The 20,024-nt window shown below is 31.8% G+C and overlaps 1 protein-coding gene across 1 annotated transcript in view; it reads left to right on the top strand.

The window, feature by feature from the left end:
- LOC6036800 (CCR4-NOT transcription complex subunit 6-like) overlaps nt 1–20,024 on the top strand; it is a 177,587-nt gene that overhangs the window by 4,504 nt on the left and 153,059 nt on the right. Inside the window, exons 2-3 of the mRNA XM_038250903.1 lie at nt 155–728; nt 790–965. Of these exons, the coding sequence (XP_038106831.1) occupies nt 424–728; nt 790–965 (481 nt within the window). The 5' untranslated portion in view covers nt 155–423. The remainder of the gene's footprint in view (nt 1–154; nt 729–789; nt 966–20,024) is intronic.

Here is a 20,024-nt window from a genome sequence, read left to right on the forward strand (position 1 = left end):
ATTATAATTGCATATTTCGTTTTGCTCATTTCATTTGACTCTTTTCAAATGTTACGCCCCTTTCTGCACTTCCATCTCTATTGTCCAGCTGACACACGTTTGTTTTTCTAATCTGTTATTGTTTCTCTCCAACATCACCACCCTCCCTTGGCAGGATCCATCTACGTCGCGGCCCAAGATACGTCCGGAAGCGTCAACCAGCGCCAGCCGCTTGCAGCAGCAGCCGCCACCGCACCGCATTGCCCACCTTGACACGGCCGCAGCAGCGTCGTGTCCTCCTCTTCTTGCCACCGTCGTCGTCGCCACCACCGGGTCGAAAAGTTCCGCGAAACCCGCTCCAACGCCGCTGACGGTGAAGGTGGTGACGCCGCCGCCCATTTCCTCCCCGCGTAGCACAATCCGGAGACAACGCCGCCGAAGAAGATGTCCCGAAATAAAGACAAGTACGACAACAACAACCCCCGGCGGCAGCAGACGTTTCTCACGGCGGAGGACATCGCGTCCGGCAAGAAGACCTGCTGGCACGGCGTCGAGATAACCGGCAGCGTGCGCAACCTCAGCCCGACGCTGTGGAAGTTTGAGCACCTGACCGCGCTCTACCTGAACGACAACTGTCTGATGCGGCTGCCGCACCAGATCGGCCAGCTCGTCAACCTGCGCACGCTGGACCTGTCCAGCAACAAGCTGCGCAGCCTGCCGGCCGAGCTGGGCGAGCTGATACAGCTGCGGTAAGATCACGTGGTAGACGGTCTTGCTTCAATTGCTAACGACTTTCGTCTTTCGTTTTAGGGAGCTCCTGCTGAACAACAACCTGCTGCGGGTGCTGCCGTACGAGCTCGGCAAGCTGTTCCATCTGCACGTGCTCGGGCTGCACGGGAACCCGCTCGGCAAGGACGTCATGTCGATCTACAACGAGCCGAACGGAACGAACAAGCTGCTCACGTACATGCTCGATAATCTGTCAGGTGAGTGCGCGGGAACTGCTCGAATTGGGTTGTTTTTTGTTTCGGATGCGCCAAGATGTAGGCAACGCTTTGGTTTGGGGTTGAAGAGTAACTCTTGTTGTGTTCGAAAGTGGATTTCCTCTTTAAAATTCAAATTTTCTGAATTTTAAAATTACGTCTTGCTTGAATGCAATAATATTTTTTTTAATATAAATGTCAAAATAACAAGAAATAGCCTCAACATTCCAATGAAGTCGTACATTTATCCAACGAGGTTTACCGAGTTGGATAAATACGACGAGTGCTGAAAAAATCAAGTCAAACATTCATGTGTTTAGTAAATTCAACGTTCAAAGCAAAAAAAAAATATTGAAAAATGTTACTTTTCGATATCAGTGTTGAAAAGTTCAACTTTTCAGCACCCATTAAAGTGCACTGGTGTTGAAAGGTATTCATTTTCCATTCTGTTATTTATAATAGGGAAAAATAGGCCGTTTCGTTTCTCCAGAAGGACAGGAAAAGTTTCACAGCGGAATTGCAAAAAAAAAAAAACAAATGTATTTCAAAGCACTGCAAAATTCCAATCTCATTTTCAGTGCATTTGCCTGAGTTTATAACCATTTTCAACAAGTTTGTGTTGATTAAATTTTATTTTTAGTTTTGGTTTATTTTCGTTGTACACTTCCGCAAAAAAAATCATTTTTTTTTCTTTAAATCATTTGCACATAAATATTCGAAAATCTGTAACTTTTGAAGGAATTTTCTGATCATTGATGTCTCTGGCAAAGTTGTAGGTATTGATGAGGGCTGTTCAGAAAAAATAGGTACACACACTCAGTTTACCAACACCCGTGTTTTTAATTTTTTGATATTTTATAAGGGAAAACAAACCGCAATTTTTAAGCCATAGAGAATTTGCAGCAAAGCTAAAAGACACATGTCGCCACCTATGAACAAATAGCGTAAACCTATGATTTTTCGAAAAAAAAATGTTTTTACCTTCAAAATCAATATTTTTATAAAACTTATGCCGGATTCGGATGAGAAAAATTATTTCCAACAATTTGGTGTACAACTTTCCACTATTTGTTTGATTTTTCTATGAGAAAATTGTAAATTTAGTAAAAGATAGTTATTTGAGCTATTTGGCAACAAAGTCTGTCAAAAATCAATAAAAATTGTTAAATATACGTTAACACATCTGTTATCAACTATGTTACTGTTTATTTCTTTGATATATATGGGGAATCTAATTTTTTCGTGTTCTGAAACATGTTTTTTGAAGAAAAAGTTCTCAAATTTTTGCGCGCCCAAAAATTGATGTTCATTATTTTAAAGCAAATTTTTTTTCTCGTCTTTTGCAACCAGTTTCATTAAGATTGATGCAGGGAATCATGAAAAATAAGCGATTTTGTTCTTCAATCCAGCAGAAAGGAATACGATTCTGGGCAAGTAACCTCATTTTGGCGCCACCTACATTTGAAACAAAACCTCAATAGTTATTTTTAGGATTTTTTTGGGAATGTTACTAATGTTTTTTGACTTCAGTTTTTAATGTGAATTTGTAATCAAAAAGTACAGGTTTTTTGATATAGTGCACCGTTTTTAGGATAAGCAACTTACAGTTTAATTTGAACCGAAAAACATACGTTTTACGATTTTTTTAAAATGGTGTCCAAGATTTTCCATTCTAGCAAAAATCGGAAATTCGAAAATTAAAGGCTAAACCTGTTAAATTTTCCTTTTGACTAAACTTTCTTTCAGTATCCAATAAGTGGTTAACATTGATCGAACAAATTTGATTAAAAAAATATATAAATAGAATAGATAGAAACAAGAAATCAAAAGACTTTTTTTTTAGATTAGTTCCAAGCACATTTATTGTGAATATTCGTAATTGCCGAACATCCGAGAACACCCGAAAATGTATTACAAAAATGAAAGCGGCCAGCCCAACTGCGTCGTGTTAACCGCTGGGAGGATTTTCAGAACGGATCTAGATTTTTTGTTGTTGAGCAATTCTCTACCAAAACCGGAAATGGATTTTATTTGTATTTTTTGATTTGGGTCAAATTTTGTGGGGGCCTTCCCTATGACCAAATAAGCTATTTTGTGTCATTGGTTCACCCATACACTCCATACAATTTTGGCTGCTGTCCATACAAAAATTGTATGTAAATATTCAAAAAACTTTAACTTTTGAGTGAATTTTCTGATCAATTTTGTGTCTTCGGCAAAGTTGTAGGTATTGTTGAGGACTTTTGAGAAAAAAATCGGTACACGGAAAAAAAATTGCAGATTTTTTAATCAACTTTTTTTTTCACTAAAACTCAATTTCCCAAAATATGTATTTTTTGATTTTCGAGATTTTTTGATATGTTTTAGGGGACAAAAATCCGCAACTTTTGAGCCATAGAGAAACATGGTCAAAAAATCTGCCGCCGAGTTGTGAATTTTTGAAAAAATAGTGATTTTTGGAAAAATTTGAAGTTTTATGCAAAAACAAATTTGACATTATTTTTTAATGCAAAATTGAATTTGCAATCGAAAAGTATTTTACAGATTTTTTAATAAAGGGCTCCGTTTTCAAGATATAGCCACCGAAAGTTTGATTTTAGCGAAATATTTGCAGTTTTTCGATTTTTAAAAATAGTGACCATGAGTGACCATTTCTAAAAATATTTTTCTTTAAGTTCAGAAAATTTGCTATAAAATTGTCTAAGAGACATTGAAGATTGGACCTCGGGTTGCTGAGATAAAACCGCTTTAAGAAACACGAAAATTGAAGTTTTCTAAATCTCACCAAAACAACCCACCATTTTCTAATGACGTTATCTCAGCAACTAAAGGTACGATTTTCAATGATTATACAATGAAACATTCGTAAAACTTTCCGATCTTTTCGAAAAAAATATTTTGAATTTTTTTAAATCAAGACTAGCATTTTTAATGGGCGTAATATTCAATGTTTGGCCCTTTTAAAATGTTAATCTTGATTTAAAAAAAAATATCAAAAAGATCGGAAAATTTCACAAATGTTTCATGTATTAACATTGAAAATCGGACCATTAGTTGCTGAGATATTATCATTATAAAATGGTGGGTTGTTTTGGTGAGATTTAGAAAACTTTAAAGGGCTCCGTTTATCAAAAAATCTGTTAAGTACTTTTCGATTGCAAATTCAATTTTGCATTAAAAAATAATGTCAAATTTGTTTTTGCATGAAACTTCGATTTTTTTTCCAAAAATCACTATTTTTTCAAAAATTCATAACAGTGGCAGAACTATGTTTCTCTATGGCTCAAAAGTTGCGGATTTTTGTCCCTAAAACATATCACCTCGAAAATCAAAAATACGTATTTTGGAATTGAGTTTTAGTGAAAAAAGTTGATTAAAAAATCTGCAAAATTTTTTCGTGTACCTATTTTCTCAAAAGTCCTCAACAATACCTACAACTTTGCCGAAGACACCAAATTGATCAGAAAATTCACTCAAAAGTTACAGCTGTTTGAATATTTACGTACCATTTTTGTATGGACAGCAGCCAAAATTGTATGGAGACTTGTATGGGTGAACCAATGACGCAAAATAGCTTATTTGGTAATATGACAGGCCCCCACAAAGTTTAAGTCAAATTAAAAAATACAAAAAAATAAAATGGTCGAAATCGGCCGATTTCGTAGAGGTTGCTCTGTTTTCACTAGATTTTCTTTGAAGTGACGATTTTGTCGTCAAATTCGAGATACATTAATTTGAAAATATAAAATTCTATTTAAATGCAGCATTTCACCTCTAGTGGCAAAAATAGAAAACGTGTCCATTTGCATACTGATTCGATGCATCTGATAAATTATTTTCCAAAAAGAAAATAATTTAATAAAAGCAACCCATCCAAACTCTCGTAAATCGTCATTGATTTCCCTATTCAATGCCTAGCCAAAACAAGGAAACAAAATCAATTAAAATATCTATTTTATCCAGATTGAAGTGAAAAGCACACACACTAACGTTTATTACTATCTCAAATGAAAAAAAAATCAACCAAACTAGACGAAGGGGCGCGCGCTCGAGCGCGATCACGTGCGATTGATCGCGTCTGTCAAAATGTGCACAAAAGCTCGCATAATATACATAACAGTAGCAGCAGCAGTCAGCCAACACAAAGCATACTTTCTCTTTCGTTTTGGCGATCTTGCACCCGAGCAGCTGATACCGTTTTTGGTGGCCGTTCGAACTGGCCAATTTGGCGCCGATTTTGCATACCTGTTGGATGCGGGTAAAAGAGGCGCTTTGTTTTGCTGGTAGATTATGCATACAGAATCAGCCTTTTTTTTAGTCGTTTGTTTTTCTTTTCTCTGAAAAGATTTTTTTTTACAATTTACTTGACTTTGTACTGTAAAGTAATTGCAAAAAATACCTTGAAAATCAATGAGCAACTAAAAATTGTTCTCAAAAAATACAAACACTAAATTTTGATTTAAAACACATTTTTGCTTATTTAAAAATATAAATTCCCAAAAATGTACCTAACATATTTCCCTTCAAAATTTTATATTTTTATCAGGATTGCCATTTATTTTTATTGTAAAATAGTGCAATTTTTCAGTTTTCGCATTTTTTCCTAATTTTTATGCAATTTATAATAGTTTTTAATTAATTTAAAAAAAAAAAAACCTGTAAAAACATGTCGAGGAAGATTTACTGATCGATTTGGTATCTTCGACAAAGTTGTTGGATATGATAAGAACCGTTTAGAAAAAAAATGTGAACAGAAAAACCCCATTTTATTTACAGCAATTCCCCAATTTACCTTAAAATAGCATTTAAAGTTTTCATGCGACCTTTTCAATAATTATGCTCGATTTTCTAAACTACAAACTATTTTTCTCTAAAAGCTCATCAAATAAACTTTCATTCGCATCCAAGGGAGCTAAAATCGATTGATCTGACGCGGAGTTACGATGTGTTTTTAAAAATTATGGTTTTAGCGAAAATCGAAGAAAATTGCCATTTTTCGGACCACCCTAACACGGCGCAGCTACCAAACGTTGAATCGACAATGCTAAAAAAAACAAAAAATATTTTTTTAAAGATTTTCAAAATATTTTTAATTTTTTTATTGATAAAAATTAAGTGATTCATGAGAATTGACACTATTTAAAATGCTTTAAAAAATAAACTATTTTGAAAAAAAAATCACATGAATATGATTATTATTTAAAAACGAATTAATCAATTAAATTTAGGGGAAAAATAATACCAATTATGATTTTTTTGTAGTCGCAAAAGCTAAAAGAGATTTAAAAGTATTTTTTTAATTGAAAATAAAAATGTATTCTGAACAGTTAACAATCGATTTAACAATTTTCTTCGATGAAATTGTAATTTTTACTTATTAATGATTTTTTTTGCCCTGAATCTTTACGGGGAAATTTTGAAGGAAACAAAACAATATCGCGGTTTTGAGATGCATAGCGAATTGAAAAAAAGGAAATAAATTTCTCCGTGTAATCATTTTTCCCCCTGAAAACTCCTAATCATAACCAACAACTTTGCCGAAGACACCAAATCGATGAGAATATCCCTTCTTAAGATACGAGTTTTAGCAGTTGACATGATTTTTGCCTTTTGTTTCGATCATCAGTAATTTTCATGTAATTTTCCATACACATTTTGTATCGTTTGAAGGAATTTTGTGATCGACTTGGTGTCTCCGGCAAAGTTGTAGGTATGGATGAGGATTCCACCGAAAAAAAATGATACATGGAAAATTGTTTTTGCTGATCTTTTTAAAATCACTGTCACTGTTACAAAAAAATTTAAAAAACGCTATTTTTTTGCTTTTTTTTCAATACGTTTCAAAGGAACATAAAGTGCCCTCTTTCTTAAAATTTCAAAAAAGGGAAAAAAAATTGATAAATTTTTTTTTATTGTGTTTTTTAAAAAAAGTTTGAAACTTTTCAAACTTTTTTTAACTTTTGTAAAATTAAATTTGCAATCAAAAAGTACATCAGTGAAATTAAGATCCATTTTTGCAATTCCGTCGTGAAACTACTTACTTTTCCTGCCATTTTTGAACGACAAAATAGCCTACTTTTCTGTACCAAAAATAACAGAATCGAATAGCAACACTTTTCAAAGTAAATGCTGAAAAGTTCTACTTTTCAGCACTGAAATGGGCGCTGAAAAGTTGAACTTTTCAGCTCTTGTTTTGAAAAGTAACACTTTTCAACATTTTTTTGTTTCAAACGATTTATTGACAAAATACATGAAAATTTGACATAAAATTTCACTCAGTTTGTGTTTTTTGGAGTTGCAAAAAATGTTGTATGGAACTCGTTGCAAAACTTGATTTTTTCAGCACTCTTCGTATTTATCCAACTCGGTGAACCTCGTTGGATAAATGTACGACTCGTGCTGAAAAAATCCTCTTTTTGCAACTTGTTGCATAAACTACTATTTTAGAACAAATTTTTGAAAAAAAAAATCGCATTGAAAAAATAGTGGCCATGTTTGTCCATTATTGAAAATAAAAATTCGGAAAGCTTTGAAAATTTCCTACATTTTGTTTATGTATTTTGTTGATACGACAAAAAGAAATTAGTCAACACCCAAAACTGGCAGCGCTAGTCCGAGAGAATGATGGTCTCGAGTCGAGAGAATAGTGGTACCATTCACGGACGCAGAGAACACAGCTCGAGATGGGCGATAGAACTATTCTCTCGAGGTTCATTTGCAAAAAAAGTTCATCCGTCAAACAGAAAACCGAAAGTGTCGACAACGGGAATCGAACCAGAGACCTTTGACAAACCAATCCAATGACTTCCTCGCCACCACAGCTTGGTGACCAAGGAGAAGTCAGAAGTCGATGTATGACACTTGTTGGAGATTTATTGATTCAACTAACGAATGAACTCATTTGTTATTATGGTGTGAGTTGGTACCATTATTCTATCGATTTTGGCACTGGGCCCTCAATAAATTTTGAGAGAACGATTATCTCGACTCTGAATTTTGGGTGAACATATTTCAAAAATAAAAAGTTTTTTTTCGCGAAATTAAACTTTTTTTTACTAAAATCGTTGTTTCTCGTCAACGGCTTACTTTAGTGTGAAGTTTTCATCGAATGTTATGTAACATTGTCTCGAGAATAAAATTGTGGTTACATTTAAAAAAAATACAAAAAGGCACACAAAAAGTATCGGCCAGATCAAAAAATGCAAAAAATCGGATGGCCAAAACTTTAGAAAATTGTTTGATAATTATGACGGGTTCTGAAAAAGTCAAGTTTTGCAACGTCATTTTTTCAACTCTGATCAAAACCTTTTTTCAGTGAAGCGTTTGATTCCTTGCTTTATGTCAATTAATTAGACAATCCTTTCAAATAAGAAAGAATGCCTTTAATAATTAAATTTTAATAATATTTTTTTGTTTGATATCTGATTCTTTGAAAACTATTTTGAAGTTCAAGTGAAGTGAATTTTATGTAATTTATTTGCTTGCACATTAAGATGCAATCGTGCTTCCCAGGATCATTAGCTTCAAAACCCAAAAAAAATCGAAGTCTTAAAGCAATCAAACGAGCCCAATATTCAGGATCGTTAATCACCCCCTATGTATTCTTTTAAACCCAAATCGAACGATCACTCGCTTCGTCTGACCTTTTTCCCGAACCACGGAAGTGACCACGTAACCACCAGCCGAAAAGGGTCATCCAAAGTCGTCCAAAGCCGTCTGAAGTGTCTGGGCTTGTCCGAGCTTGTTACGTAATTTCCTGCTCGAATCACATAATCGATCTCCAGTGGTCCGTCTATCTGGAGTTCGGCCCCCCGGAACACTTGTGTGAAGGCGCCACCACCAACGCGCCAACCTGGCCGGCACCGGCCACATGTAGATATGCCGATGATAACTGAAATTATTGTTGTGAGTAATTTATCATTTTTTTTTTGCTTGGCTCGACGCGACTCGACTCGCAGATCGCTCCAACATAAACGATTGCTTAACAACCTCGTCGTCTGGTGGCAGGTTTTGGCCGCCGAGACCGCATCAACCGGAACCACCACCGCGGCAGAGGAGAAAGAAAGATCTGTGCACGGGGCAAACGAACGAACGAGCGAACGAAAGTGAAAGTGAAAGTTGTGTGGACGCCAACCGACCAAGCCAATGACTCATGGGCGGTTGGTTTGGGAGTCCGGTTGTGGGGTTCGCTGCTGGTTGGCAAGTCCCTGCTCATGACATGAGAAACGGATGTAATCGATCGTCTGAGAGGATCGTGGGGTTGGTGCAAAGATGCGACTCACGATGAGAACGAACTTCTAAATTAGTTCCTTTATCAATGATACTCGAGACAAAATAATTTGTACGAAGTTCTGAGCAACCAGACTCATTTTGGACTAAAGAGACTTGTCTGGAAACAAGCGACGAACCTCAAACGATGCAAACATTACATCACAGCAAGTACTTTCACGCCGAAATAAGAGCGCTTAACGTTGTCTTTTAAATGTCAAAAGGGTCCGTGACCTCGGCCTGGTCATATCCGGCACGAGAAACCACCCCAAAATATCATCTCAGAGACAGCAGCGTTCATCACTTTCACCCTGTTGTCTGTTGTCAAATGAAACACACAGCCAGTGAAGAAAAAAAAGATCGCCAGAGGCTGCAGTATTACCTGACCCAAGTTTAGACCCTGCGGCGGAGGCGATGACGGTTACGACGGTGTTAATTTTGTGAAGCACTGTGGGAGAGATATGGTACGATAATGGACAAAATCATCATTTAAAAAAAATGCGACATTTTCTTAAAATTAAAAGCATTTACAGAATTTTATTCGCGAATAAAAAACTTTTTGCGGTACTGTACACTGGGATTTCACCAAAAATCCTAAAATTTTACAACAAGTCCAAAAATGCCAAATATCAACGCTGGAAATAAATTTCTAACTGTTTTCAGTTAACTTAACTTGAACTTTGAGAAATTAAGTAATTTTTATTTAAGTTTAACTAATTTTTCTGAGTAGTTCTGCCGAGGACACAAATCGATCAGAAAATCCGTGCTTAAGCTACAGATTTTTGAATATTTTGATAGCCTTTTTGTATTGATGACTTGTAAAAATGTACGGAGATTTGCATGCACGAATCAATAATGAAATATAAATATCTTTGGTCATAGAAAAATTACATCCAAATAATAAACCATTTTTTTTCAAAAAATGCTCATTCTTGACTTTTAAGAGAATTGTTCTCTTAAAAATTTTATTTGAAGTTTTTGTCACTAAACTGACATCCATTAAAATTTAAAAAAATGAGTACAGTCCAGACTCGATTATCCGAAGGTCCGGATAATCGAAACACGAGCAAGAAAAATATATATTTTCGTATTTTTTTTTCTTACTTCACCTAATTCGAGATCTTTGACCCCATTTTAGTCAAATTTGAATTGTTGATTGTCTGTAAAATTTCTAAAAAGTAGTCTAGACTGTATTAAAAAAATGTGTTGTTTAATTTAACAAAAACTCGAATATTGAAAACATACATTTCAAATTTTGCAACGTTCGACACTCACATTGTAAATTATTTAAAAAGCAATATTTTAAAAATAAGAGATATTTTGTGAAAATTTTTGGTAAAACTAAACAAAAAACATACATTTAACAAAAAAATATTGAACTTCGCTTAACATTTATTATTTTTTGTAAAAATTTAGACCAAATTACAGGGTGGCCACTGAAGTCGGGAAAACGGGAAAGTCAGGAAAAAGTCTGGAATTCGCCAAAATCCGCAAAAACAGGAAATAGTCGGGAATTTGAGATTTTTATTAAAAAGTCGAGAATCCTAAGCATACTAGTTTGAAAATTTGTCTAACTTTTAAAAATGTTGCGCTACAATTTTTAAATTAAATTCACTTAAATCTTCTTTTATAACTTGCTTTAAATTCAAGGCTCATTTCACATTTTCAACATATTTGAAAATGAAAAGGCTTTTCAAGGCATTATTAATCCAAATAAATAGGATGCATTTGACACAAATTTGCATAACATTTTATTATTTTTTTCCAAATGTTACCCATTATTGTGAGTATGGGTAAATAACTATAGTTAAAGCATGATTTTTAGTTGTCGGAAAACTTAAATATCGAATAAAATCTAATCGTCGTTCTGAATGAAAAACAGAAAAACTTTTTACGTTTTGAAATCATGAAAAAGTACTGAAATTGCCGAAAATAAATCCAAGAAATGTTGATTTAAATTATTGCAAATATGTTTCTTCAAACATTTCACTTAAAATAAGTGGTAAAACATAGAAACATATCAAAATGATTTTTTCATTGAAAAAAAACACAGACAACTAGATAAATCAACATCGATCTAAAAATTTAACATAAAAACTTACAAAATTGATAAGGGAAATGGTAGTTTTTTTTTACGAATTCCTTCGTATTTTTTTAAATTCTTTAAAGAATAATAACAATAATCACGTTTTAAGCGTTCTATGACTGAAAAAAATAAGTTTGACTTTGTCAAACTAGAAAGTGCAAACGAAAAAGTGACCAAACACCGGGGGTTGAATGTATACGTTATCCAAATTTAAAAATAAACATTTAAATTGAAAGTATTGAGCTTTGGGTTATTTTTCAAAGACTGTTTGACTGACTGACAGATTGATTGTTTTTTGTTTCTACTCTGAATCAAAATAATGAGTGCTTCCATTTTTGAAGTATTTTTTTAGGAATTTGTTGATATGTTTCAGTTTTTACGAAAATTTTCAATAGTTTTTTTTTTCAAATTTATTTAGAATTTGTTTTGGTGGTTGATATTGACTTTTTCATAAAGAGTTTTGGTTTGAAATCATTCTTTAGATAACAAATACCTATTATTTGAGTTTCTGGATAAGTCGAAAAAAGTCGGGAATTTCAAAATAAGATTTGAGTGATCACCCTGAAATTAACAAAAAAAAAAACGCTGATGTACAATCACGACAACTTTGTTTACTAGACAAACTATCGCTTTCATATGCAGCTGACAGAGCAGGTGCCCTGTGGTAAATGGAACCGTAGCGTTTTGTTCGCTATATTTTAGTAATGCATCAAAAGTGGGATTTTCGTTATTTCATTAAGGAGCTTTTCTGTCAAGAAAAAAATCATATTAAAATTTTATTTTCAAAATTTTATAAAAACTGTTATGTTTTATAAACAAATATTAGTGCCGAATGAATAAAAACAAGATTTTAGCTCTGATTTAAGGACCCAATTAAGTTTTTATGATGTTTATAAAAAAGCAGCAATATTGCGTGTCCCAATTTTTTTCTGAATAGTCCTCAACAATATCAAAGTTGCAAAGTTGCTGGAAACACCAAATTGATTAGAAAATGCATTAAAAGTTTCAGATTTTCGAATATTTACGTACCATTTTTGTATGAAGATTTGCATGAGTGAACCCCAAAGTTTGAGCCAAATAAAAAAATACAAAAATTAAAATCGGCCGATTTCGTAGAGAATTGCTCTATTTAAAAAATGTTACCTCGTCAACCGTTGATCCAGTTTTTGAATATGTTTATAAATGTGAATTGTGAAATTTTTAAGTAATGCTTTTGTCCGTTTTAATAGTTTTTTAACCGGCTTTTCTGTATTTTTAAAGCCAGTTTTGACTCCAGAATAAAATTGGGCCCTGTCGAGAAATATGGCGAAAAGATGTAATTTTTTACTCTTAAACATGCTAAAAAATTGAAATATCAGAAATAATATTTTTTAGGGAGCTCATTTGTAGGGGTCATCCATAAACCACGCGGATATTTTTTTTGGGAATTTGTATTTTTTGTGTGAAATTTTGAATTGCTAAAATTTTAAACTGTTAAAATCTTGATTTGCAGGCACAAATGTTTTTTTATATTAAAAAAAATGAATAGTTTTCATGTAACATCGAAATTGAGAAATATTTACAAAACATCGTGATCGTGAAATTCTTTAAAAAGAAAACTTTTTTTTACATTTTCAAAGCATTTTAAATATTAAAAATGTAAAATTTTATTTGTTAATTATTGAACTTTTAAAACTTTTCTAACTATTTTTTTTGTCAAAATGTGTATGCACCCACTGTCCAAACCGCTGGTCCGTTTGGAGCAGAGAAAGTGTTTTTTCTCGTTGCCGCCATCATCCGAGATGCAGTTTTGGTGAACTCACCGATCCGATGATCTGTCCGCCACGCCGCGAGCTACGGGAACGGCGTTGTTGTTTTAATTTCACTTTCTATCAAACAAGAAAGAGAGAGAGAGAGAAGGGCAAATGCATCGTAAGATGATGATCCAATCGGAAACCGGCCCAAAATCGAACTCAATGAGTCCGACACGGTCGGGGTCTTTTTGAGGGGCTCGAGATGACTCATCGGAAGTGTTGGATAATCGTCGAGCATGGAGCATGATGTGCGATGGAACCCCGGACGGCTGATGGCGTAATCGGTTCGTAGCGGGAGAGCGATGCTGGGTTCGATTCCCGGGGAGAAAGTGGTTTTTTGTTCTCAATTCTTTATTGTTTAAATTTATTTTTTGAGTGTTTTTCCTGGAAGGGTCGAGCATAAAAATCAGTCCAGCAATTTGACACCTTCTAGATTGTTGGCTTGATCAGATCGAGGAAGTTGAAAAAAAACGTGAATCAGCGAATGTCCTTGAAAAAAGGATCGAACTTCAGACCAAAATTATAACCCTTCTACTTGGCAACTGCACTGTGGATTTCGAATCGGAGCTGATTATGGGTTTGCAGTATAAATCACGAGCGTCGATGCAATAAAATTCGCAACGGATTGTTGTTTGGAGTTCGATTCCGGATCGATTACCGGTGCACCGGCCCCAGATTGGCGTCATTGGTGGTGGCCGGTGATAAATATCTGAACGAATTGTCCCATCATTAGCTCCATCTCGGTGAGACTATAGAATGTATTTATGTTTAACGAGGCTGTATTTTGTTTTAACTTGTTTTGTCACAGTCAAAAAAATAATGCTACATCTGGAAATGAATTAAGGTTTTGTGTCTGAAAATGTGTAAATTTACATCATTTACCATGTAATTACACTTTTTACGCAAAAATTGAAGTACAGTTACATAGACATAGTGGTAATGTTCGTACAATTTTCAAAATTCAATTAATTTTCAAAATTCACTTTTTTGAACATACGACAAGTTAAATATTTGAAGGCGTAAATTTATTTCTTTTTAAACGTAATTTTACCTCAATTCATGGTGTAAGGATTTTACATGTAAATTACAGAAAAACCATTTTTGAGGAAGCGTTGCTCTTCGAAATGACAACATTTTTGCAATCTTATTGGAGCAATAAAAAAATGCATCAAAACATGAGTAAAATTATATCAGTGAGGCGAGATTTTCTTTTTTTTCTATGAATTTTAATTTTCTCATATTAATTTAGGTAAAATTACATGAAAAAGAGGTTAATTTATGCGTTAAAATTTTCTATGTTATGTTTTGTTTTAACTTCGACAAAATACTACAAAAAATTCATCGATCCTCTGAATGTTATACTCGTAAACAAAATCTTTTTATCAGATTTTAGGTTTAACAGGTTTTGTACTTCATCTATGACTCCACAAAAAAATCAAGTTTTGTGTAACTTTTGCAATGTTTTTGTAAAATGACACCTGCAAGACAAACTTATCGGACATTTTAGAACTTCTCGAACATAATATTTTTATAATTTGGCAACCATGGGCACCATTGAACTAATTCAAAAAAATCTACAATTTCGCAAAATTAAGTTTAAGGTGGATTTATCTCGAAAACAATTCCTTACATAAGAATTTATGTGAAGTACTTTTGATTCCTAACCTAATTTTGCATCATAAATAATAATTAAAAAAACAAATATAAAATTTGCAATGGCCTTATTAATTATGGGTCATTCCAGGTCAACTGAGTACACTTTTGGACTCGACCTTCACCGATTTGGACCAAACAAACTTGGAGGAACGTTCATCTATCGATAGTTAACAGAAATCCCAAGTTTGGTGCTGATTGGGCCATCCCTCTATTTTTGACATCGCCCTCTTTTTTGACGATTTTCTAAAAAACTTTTTTTTTTCTTTTAATCATTACTTTGCAACTATTTGAGCAAAAGACTTTCTACAGGTTGCATTTTATAGAATATTGTACAAGAAATTCGATAGAAATGTCCACTTGTATTACATTTTAACGTTTTAAGTATTAAAAATCAGTTTTGACCAATTCCTTATATTTTTATTTGTTTTCGTGTTCTCCGGACAATTTTACATAATAATCAATGTAGACCTCAAACTAAAATGAACAACAAGTTTGATTTTGCGCTAAACTCTGTTCTATGAATTCAAATCCGAAAAAAGTTTCTCACATATGAAAACCAAGATGAACGATCCCTCCAAGTTTGGTTCTAATCGGTGAAGGTCGAGTCCAAAATGTACTTAGTTGACCTGGAATGACCCTTATACATGAGTTTTAAAACTGGCAAAAAGCAATGCAAAGATAACATTCTTAAGGGGTTACATACATGTAGAAAATTACAAAATTTCATATTACAGAAAATTTATTGAATCCAGTAAAAAAAAATATTTTCTATAACTCCTGAAAGGTTCATGAAGATATTACATGATTAAACTGAGTTAGAGACGATATTAAGTCAAACTTTCTGAGCGTTTTTCTCGAAACACAGAGTTGATTTACGGGTGCCACGATATCTCGAGATGGGATGGACCAAATTGGCTGAAATTCGGGGTGAAGACTCTTAAGGCATATCCCGTGTGCATGACGATGCCCGATTTTGAAATTTTGCTTTTTAAAAAAATACAAAAAATCAAAAACTAACGATTTTTGCCTTCCTCACCTTATTGAGGAAAGGCTATAAAATCACTCGAAAACTGAACTTCTCAATTAGACCTCCTAGACCCACCTTCATGTATACCTATCGACTCAGAATCGAATTCTGAGCAAATGTCTGTGTGTGTGTGTGTGTGTGTGTGTGTGTAGGGATGTGGGTCTGTGCATCAAAAAATATGCACTCGATTATCTCAGCACTGGCTTAACCGATTTGGACCGTTTTGGTCTCATTCGATTCGTCTTGGGGTCCCATAAGTCCCTATTGAAAATTATGAAGTTTAGTAAAGTACTTCAAAAGTTATGCTAAAAAAACGATGACTAAAGTCCGGAAGATTGTAAAAAGGGTGGTTTTTGTAAGAAACCCCAGCATGTTATACATTTTTAGTAAGGTATTTAAAAGACCTTTCCAACGCAACCAATACATTGAAGATCTGACACTCCTACACGGATAGAAATCCTGTCCGGTAAATCGACAACATTGTTCTCGATTCGTTCTGAAATTCGTTTCAGAATGTTGTCGATCAGTCGTCCGGTAACATTTGCAACAAAATCGAGAACAATGTTGTCGATTTTGAGTGGTTACGGATTGGTGACGCCTGGGTCAAAACAAAACGCACGCAGCCATCCCGAACGGTTTAATCGGTTTTTGAATTGACCGTTGGTTTTGGTTTTTAAATTGACCGTTGGATATTTCTTTGGTTCAGTAAAACAGTTGATTCATTTTTTTTTATTTATTGAGGCAAAAAATACATAATAAATCTTTGTTTGAGTGTGTGTGTGTGTGTGCGTTAAGAATTTGGGAATTTGGAATTTGGGATTTTGGAATCAGGAATTTGGGAATTTAAGAAATTGGGAATTTGGGAATTTAGGAATATAGGAATTTGGGAATTTGAGAATTTAGGAATTTGGGAATTTGGGATTGGAGAATTTAAGAATTTGGGAACTTAAGAATTTGGGGTTGAGGAATTTGTGAATTTGGGATTTGGGAATTTAGGAATTTGAGAATTTAGGAATTTGCAATTTAGGAATTAAGAATTTGGGATTTGAGTTTGGGAATTTGGGAATTTAAATTTGGAATTTGTGATTTTGGGAATTTGGGAATTGGGGAATTTGGGATTTTGGGAATTTAGGAATTTAAGAATTTGGGAATTTGTGAATTTGGAATTTGGGAATCTGGGAATTTGAGAATTTAAGAATTTGGGAATTTGGGAATTCAGGAATTTAGGAATTAAGGAATATCGGAATTAAGAAATTATGAATTTGGAAATTTGGGAATTTAAGAATTGGGAATTAGGAATTTATGAATTTGGGAATTTGAGAATTTAGGAATTGAGAATAAAGAAATTTAGAATTTGGGAATTTGGAAATTTTGGAATTTAAAATTGGGAATTTGGGAATTCAGGAATTTAGAAATTTAGGAATTTAGGAATTAAGAATTTAGGAATTTAGGATTTAGGAATTTATGAATTTGGGAATTTGGGAATTTGGGAAGAATTTAAGAATTTAGGAATTTAGGAATTTAAATTTGGGAATTTGAGATTTGGGAATTTTGAAATTTAGGAATTTGAATTTAAATTCAGGAATTTGGGAATCTAGGAATTTAGGAATTTGGGAATTTAGGAATTAAAGAATTTGGGAATTTAGGAATTTAGGAATTTAGGAATTAAGGAATTAAGGAATTTAAGAACTTAGGAATTTAGGAATTAAGGAATTTAGAAATTTAGGAATTTAAGAATTAAGGAATTTAGGAATTTAGGAATTTAGGAATTTAGGAATTTAGGAATTAAGAAATTGAGGAATTTAGGAATTTGAGAATTTAGGAATTTAGGAATTAAGGAATTACGGAATATAGGAATTAAGGAATTTAGGAATTAAGTAATTTAGGAATTTAGAATTGAGAAATATAAGAATTTTGAAATTTTTGAATTTTTGGATAATTGAAGTTTTGAATTGTTAAATTATTGAATTTCTAAATTTTTGAATTTTTAGAATTTTTTGAATTTTTGAACATTTGAATTGTTGAATTTTTGAATTTTGTTTTTTTTTATAAATTTGGGAATTTGAGAATTTAGGAATTTGGGAATTTAAGAATTTGGGAATTTGGGAAATTAAGAATTTGAGAATTGAGGAATTTGTGAATTTGGGAATTTAGGAATTTGAGAATTTAGGAATTTGAGAATTTAAGGGTTTGGCAATTTGGGAATTTAAGAATTTGAAAATTTGGGAATTTGGGATTTTGGGATCTTAAGAAATTGGGAATTTAGAAATTTGTGAATTTGAGAATTTTAGAATTAGGAATTGGGAATTTGAGAATTTGAGAATTTGAAAATTTGAAAATTTTAAATTTTAGAATTTTAAATTTTAGAATTTTAAATTTTAGAATTTAAATTTTAGAATTTTAAATTTTAGAATTTTAGAATTTTAGAATTTAAATTTTAAATTTTAAATTTTAAATTTTAGAATTTTAAATTTTAGAATTTTAAATTTTAGAATTTTAAATTTTAAATTTTAGAATTTTAGAATTTTAAATTTTAGAATTTTAGAATTTTAGAATTTTAGAATTTTAGAATTTTAGAATTTTAAATTTTAAATTTTAGAATTTTAGAATTTTAGAATTTTAGAATTTTAGAATTTTAGAATTTTAAATTTTAGAATTTTAGATTTTAAATTTTAGAATTTTAGAATTTTAAATTTTAAATTTTAGAATTTTAAATTTTAGAATTTAAATTTTAGAATTTTAGAATTTTAAATTTTAGAATTTTAGAATTTTAAATTTTAGAATTTTAGAATTTTAAATTTTAAATTTTAGAATTTTAAATTTTAGAATTTTAAATTTTAGAATTTTAGAATTTTAGAATTTTAAATTTTAGAATTTTAGAATTTTAGAATTTTAAATTTTAAATTTTAAATTTTAGAATTTTAGAATTTTAGAATTTTAAATTTTAAATTTTAGAATTTTAGAATTTTAGAATTTTAGAATTTTAGAATTTTAGAATTTTAGAATTTTAGAATTTTAGAGTTTTAGAATTTTAGAATTTTAGAATTTTAGAATTTTAGAATTTTAGAATTTTAGAATTTTAGAATGTAAGAATTTCATTATTTTAAAATTTCAGAAATTAACAATTCTTGAGTTTTTTTAAAGGTCCAATAAACTTATGTCTTCCATATGTTTATAGGACCTATTTAAAAAACTCTGGAATTCAAGAATTTTAAAATTTTAGCATTTCAAAAGTTCAGGATTTTAGAATATTTCTAGAATTAACAAACTTTAGAGTTCTAGAATTTAAGACTTTTAGGGTTAGAAAATTTCAGTATTTTAAAATTTTAGGAAGTAAGAATCATAGAATTTTGGAATATAAAGCTTAAAAACATAATAATTACTAAATAGGTTTTGAAAATGTTAGTATTATCGAATTTTAGAAATTTAGAATGTAAGAATTTAAAAATTTTGAAGGTAAGAATTCAAAATTTAAGAGCTTTAGAATATTAGAATAAAAAAATTAAAAACTTCGGAATTTGGATTTTTAGATTTAGAAAATTTCAGTGTTTTGGAATTAAAGAATTTTTGGAAGTAAAGAATTCAAAACTTTAGAATTCTTGAGTGTTTTGAAATAGAGTGATTTGTATTAGAAATTTTAGGATTTGAGGATTTTAGAATATTAGAATCGTAGAATTTCAGAATTTAAAATTAAGAAACTTTATAATTGTAGAGTTTTCAATTGTTAATTTAAAAAAAAATCAATGCCTTGAAATTTTGAAATTTGAGAATTTTTGAATTTTTTTGAAAATGTCAAAATTAATAATTTTATGACTGTTGGATTTTAGAATTGAAAATTTAAAATCATTATTTTTCTAGAATTATAGATTTTCAGGTTTTGAAAGTTTAAGTGTTTGGAATTTCTGAAATTTTGATATTTTTGCATTTTTGAATTTAAAATTTTGGAAAGATAGAATTAAAATATCCACAATTGGAAAAATAGAATTTGAGATCTTTAGGATATAAGAACGTTAGTATTCGAATTTAAGAAATTTTGAATTAAAGAATTTTATAAGTTCACAATTTAAGGATTCAAGAATAATTCTAGAATTTTAGGAATGTAGAAATTTATGAACTTTAGGATTTTAGAATTTGCGATTCTCAGGTTTTAAGAATTTAAGGGTTTTGAAATTATAGAGTTTTTGAAATTAGAATTGAAGAATTTTGGAGTTTTGTGGTGGTAGAGTGTAGCA

The sequence above is a fragment of the Culex quinquefasciatus genome, chromosome 1, assembly GCF_015732765.1.
Source record: "Culex quinquefasciatus strain JHB chromosome 1, VPISU_Cqui_1.0_pri_paternal, whole genome shotgun sequence".
NCBI classification, from domain to species: Eukaryota; Metazoa; Arthropoda; class Insecta; order Diptera; family Culicidae; genus Culex; species Culex quinquefasciatus.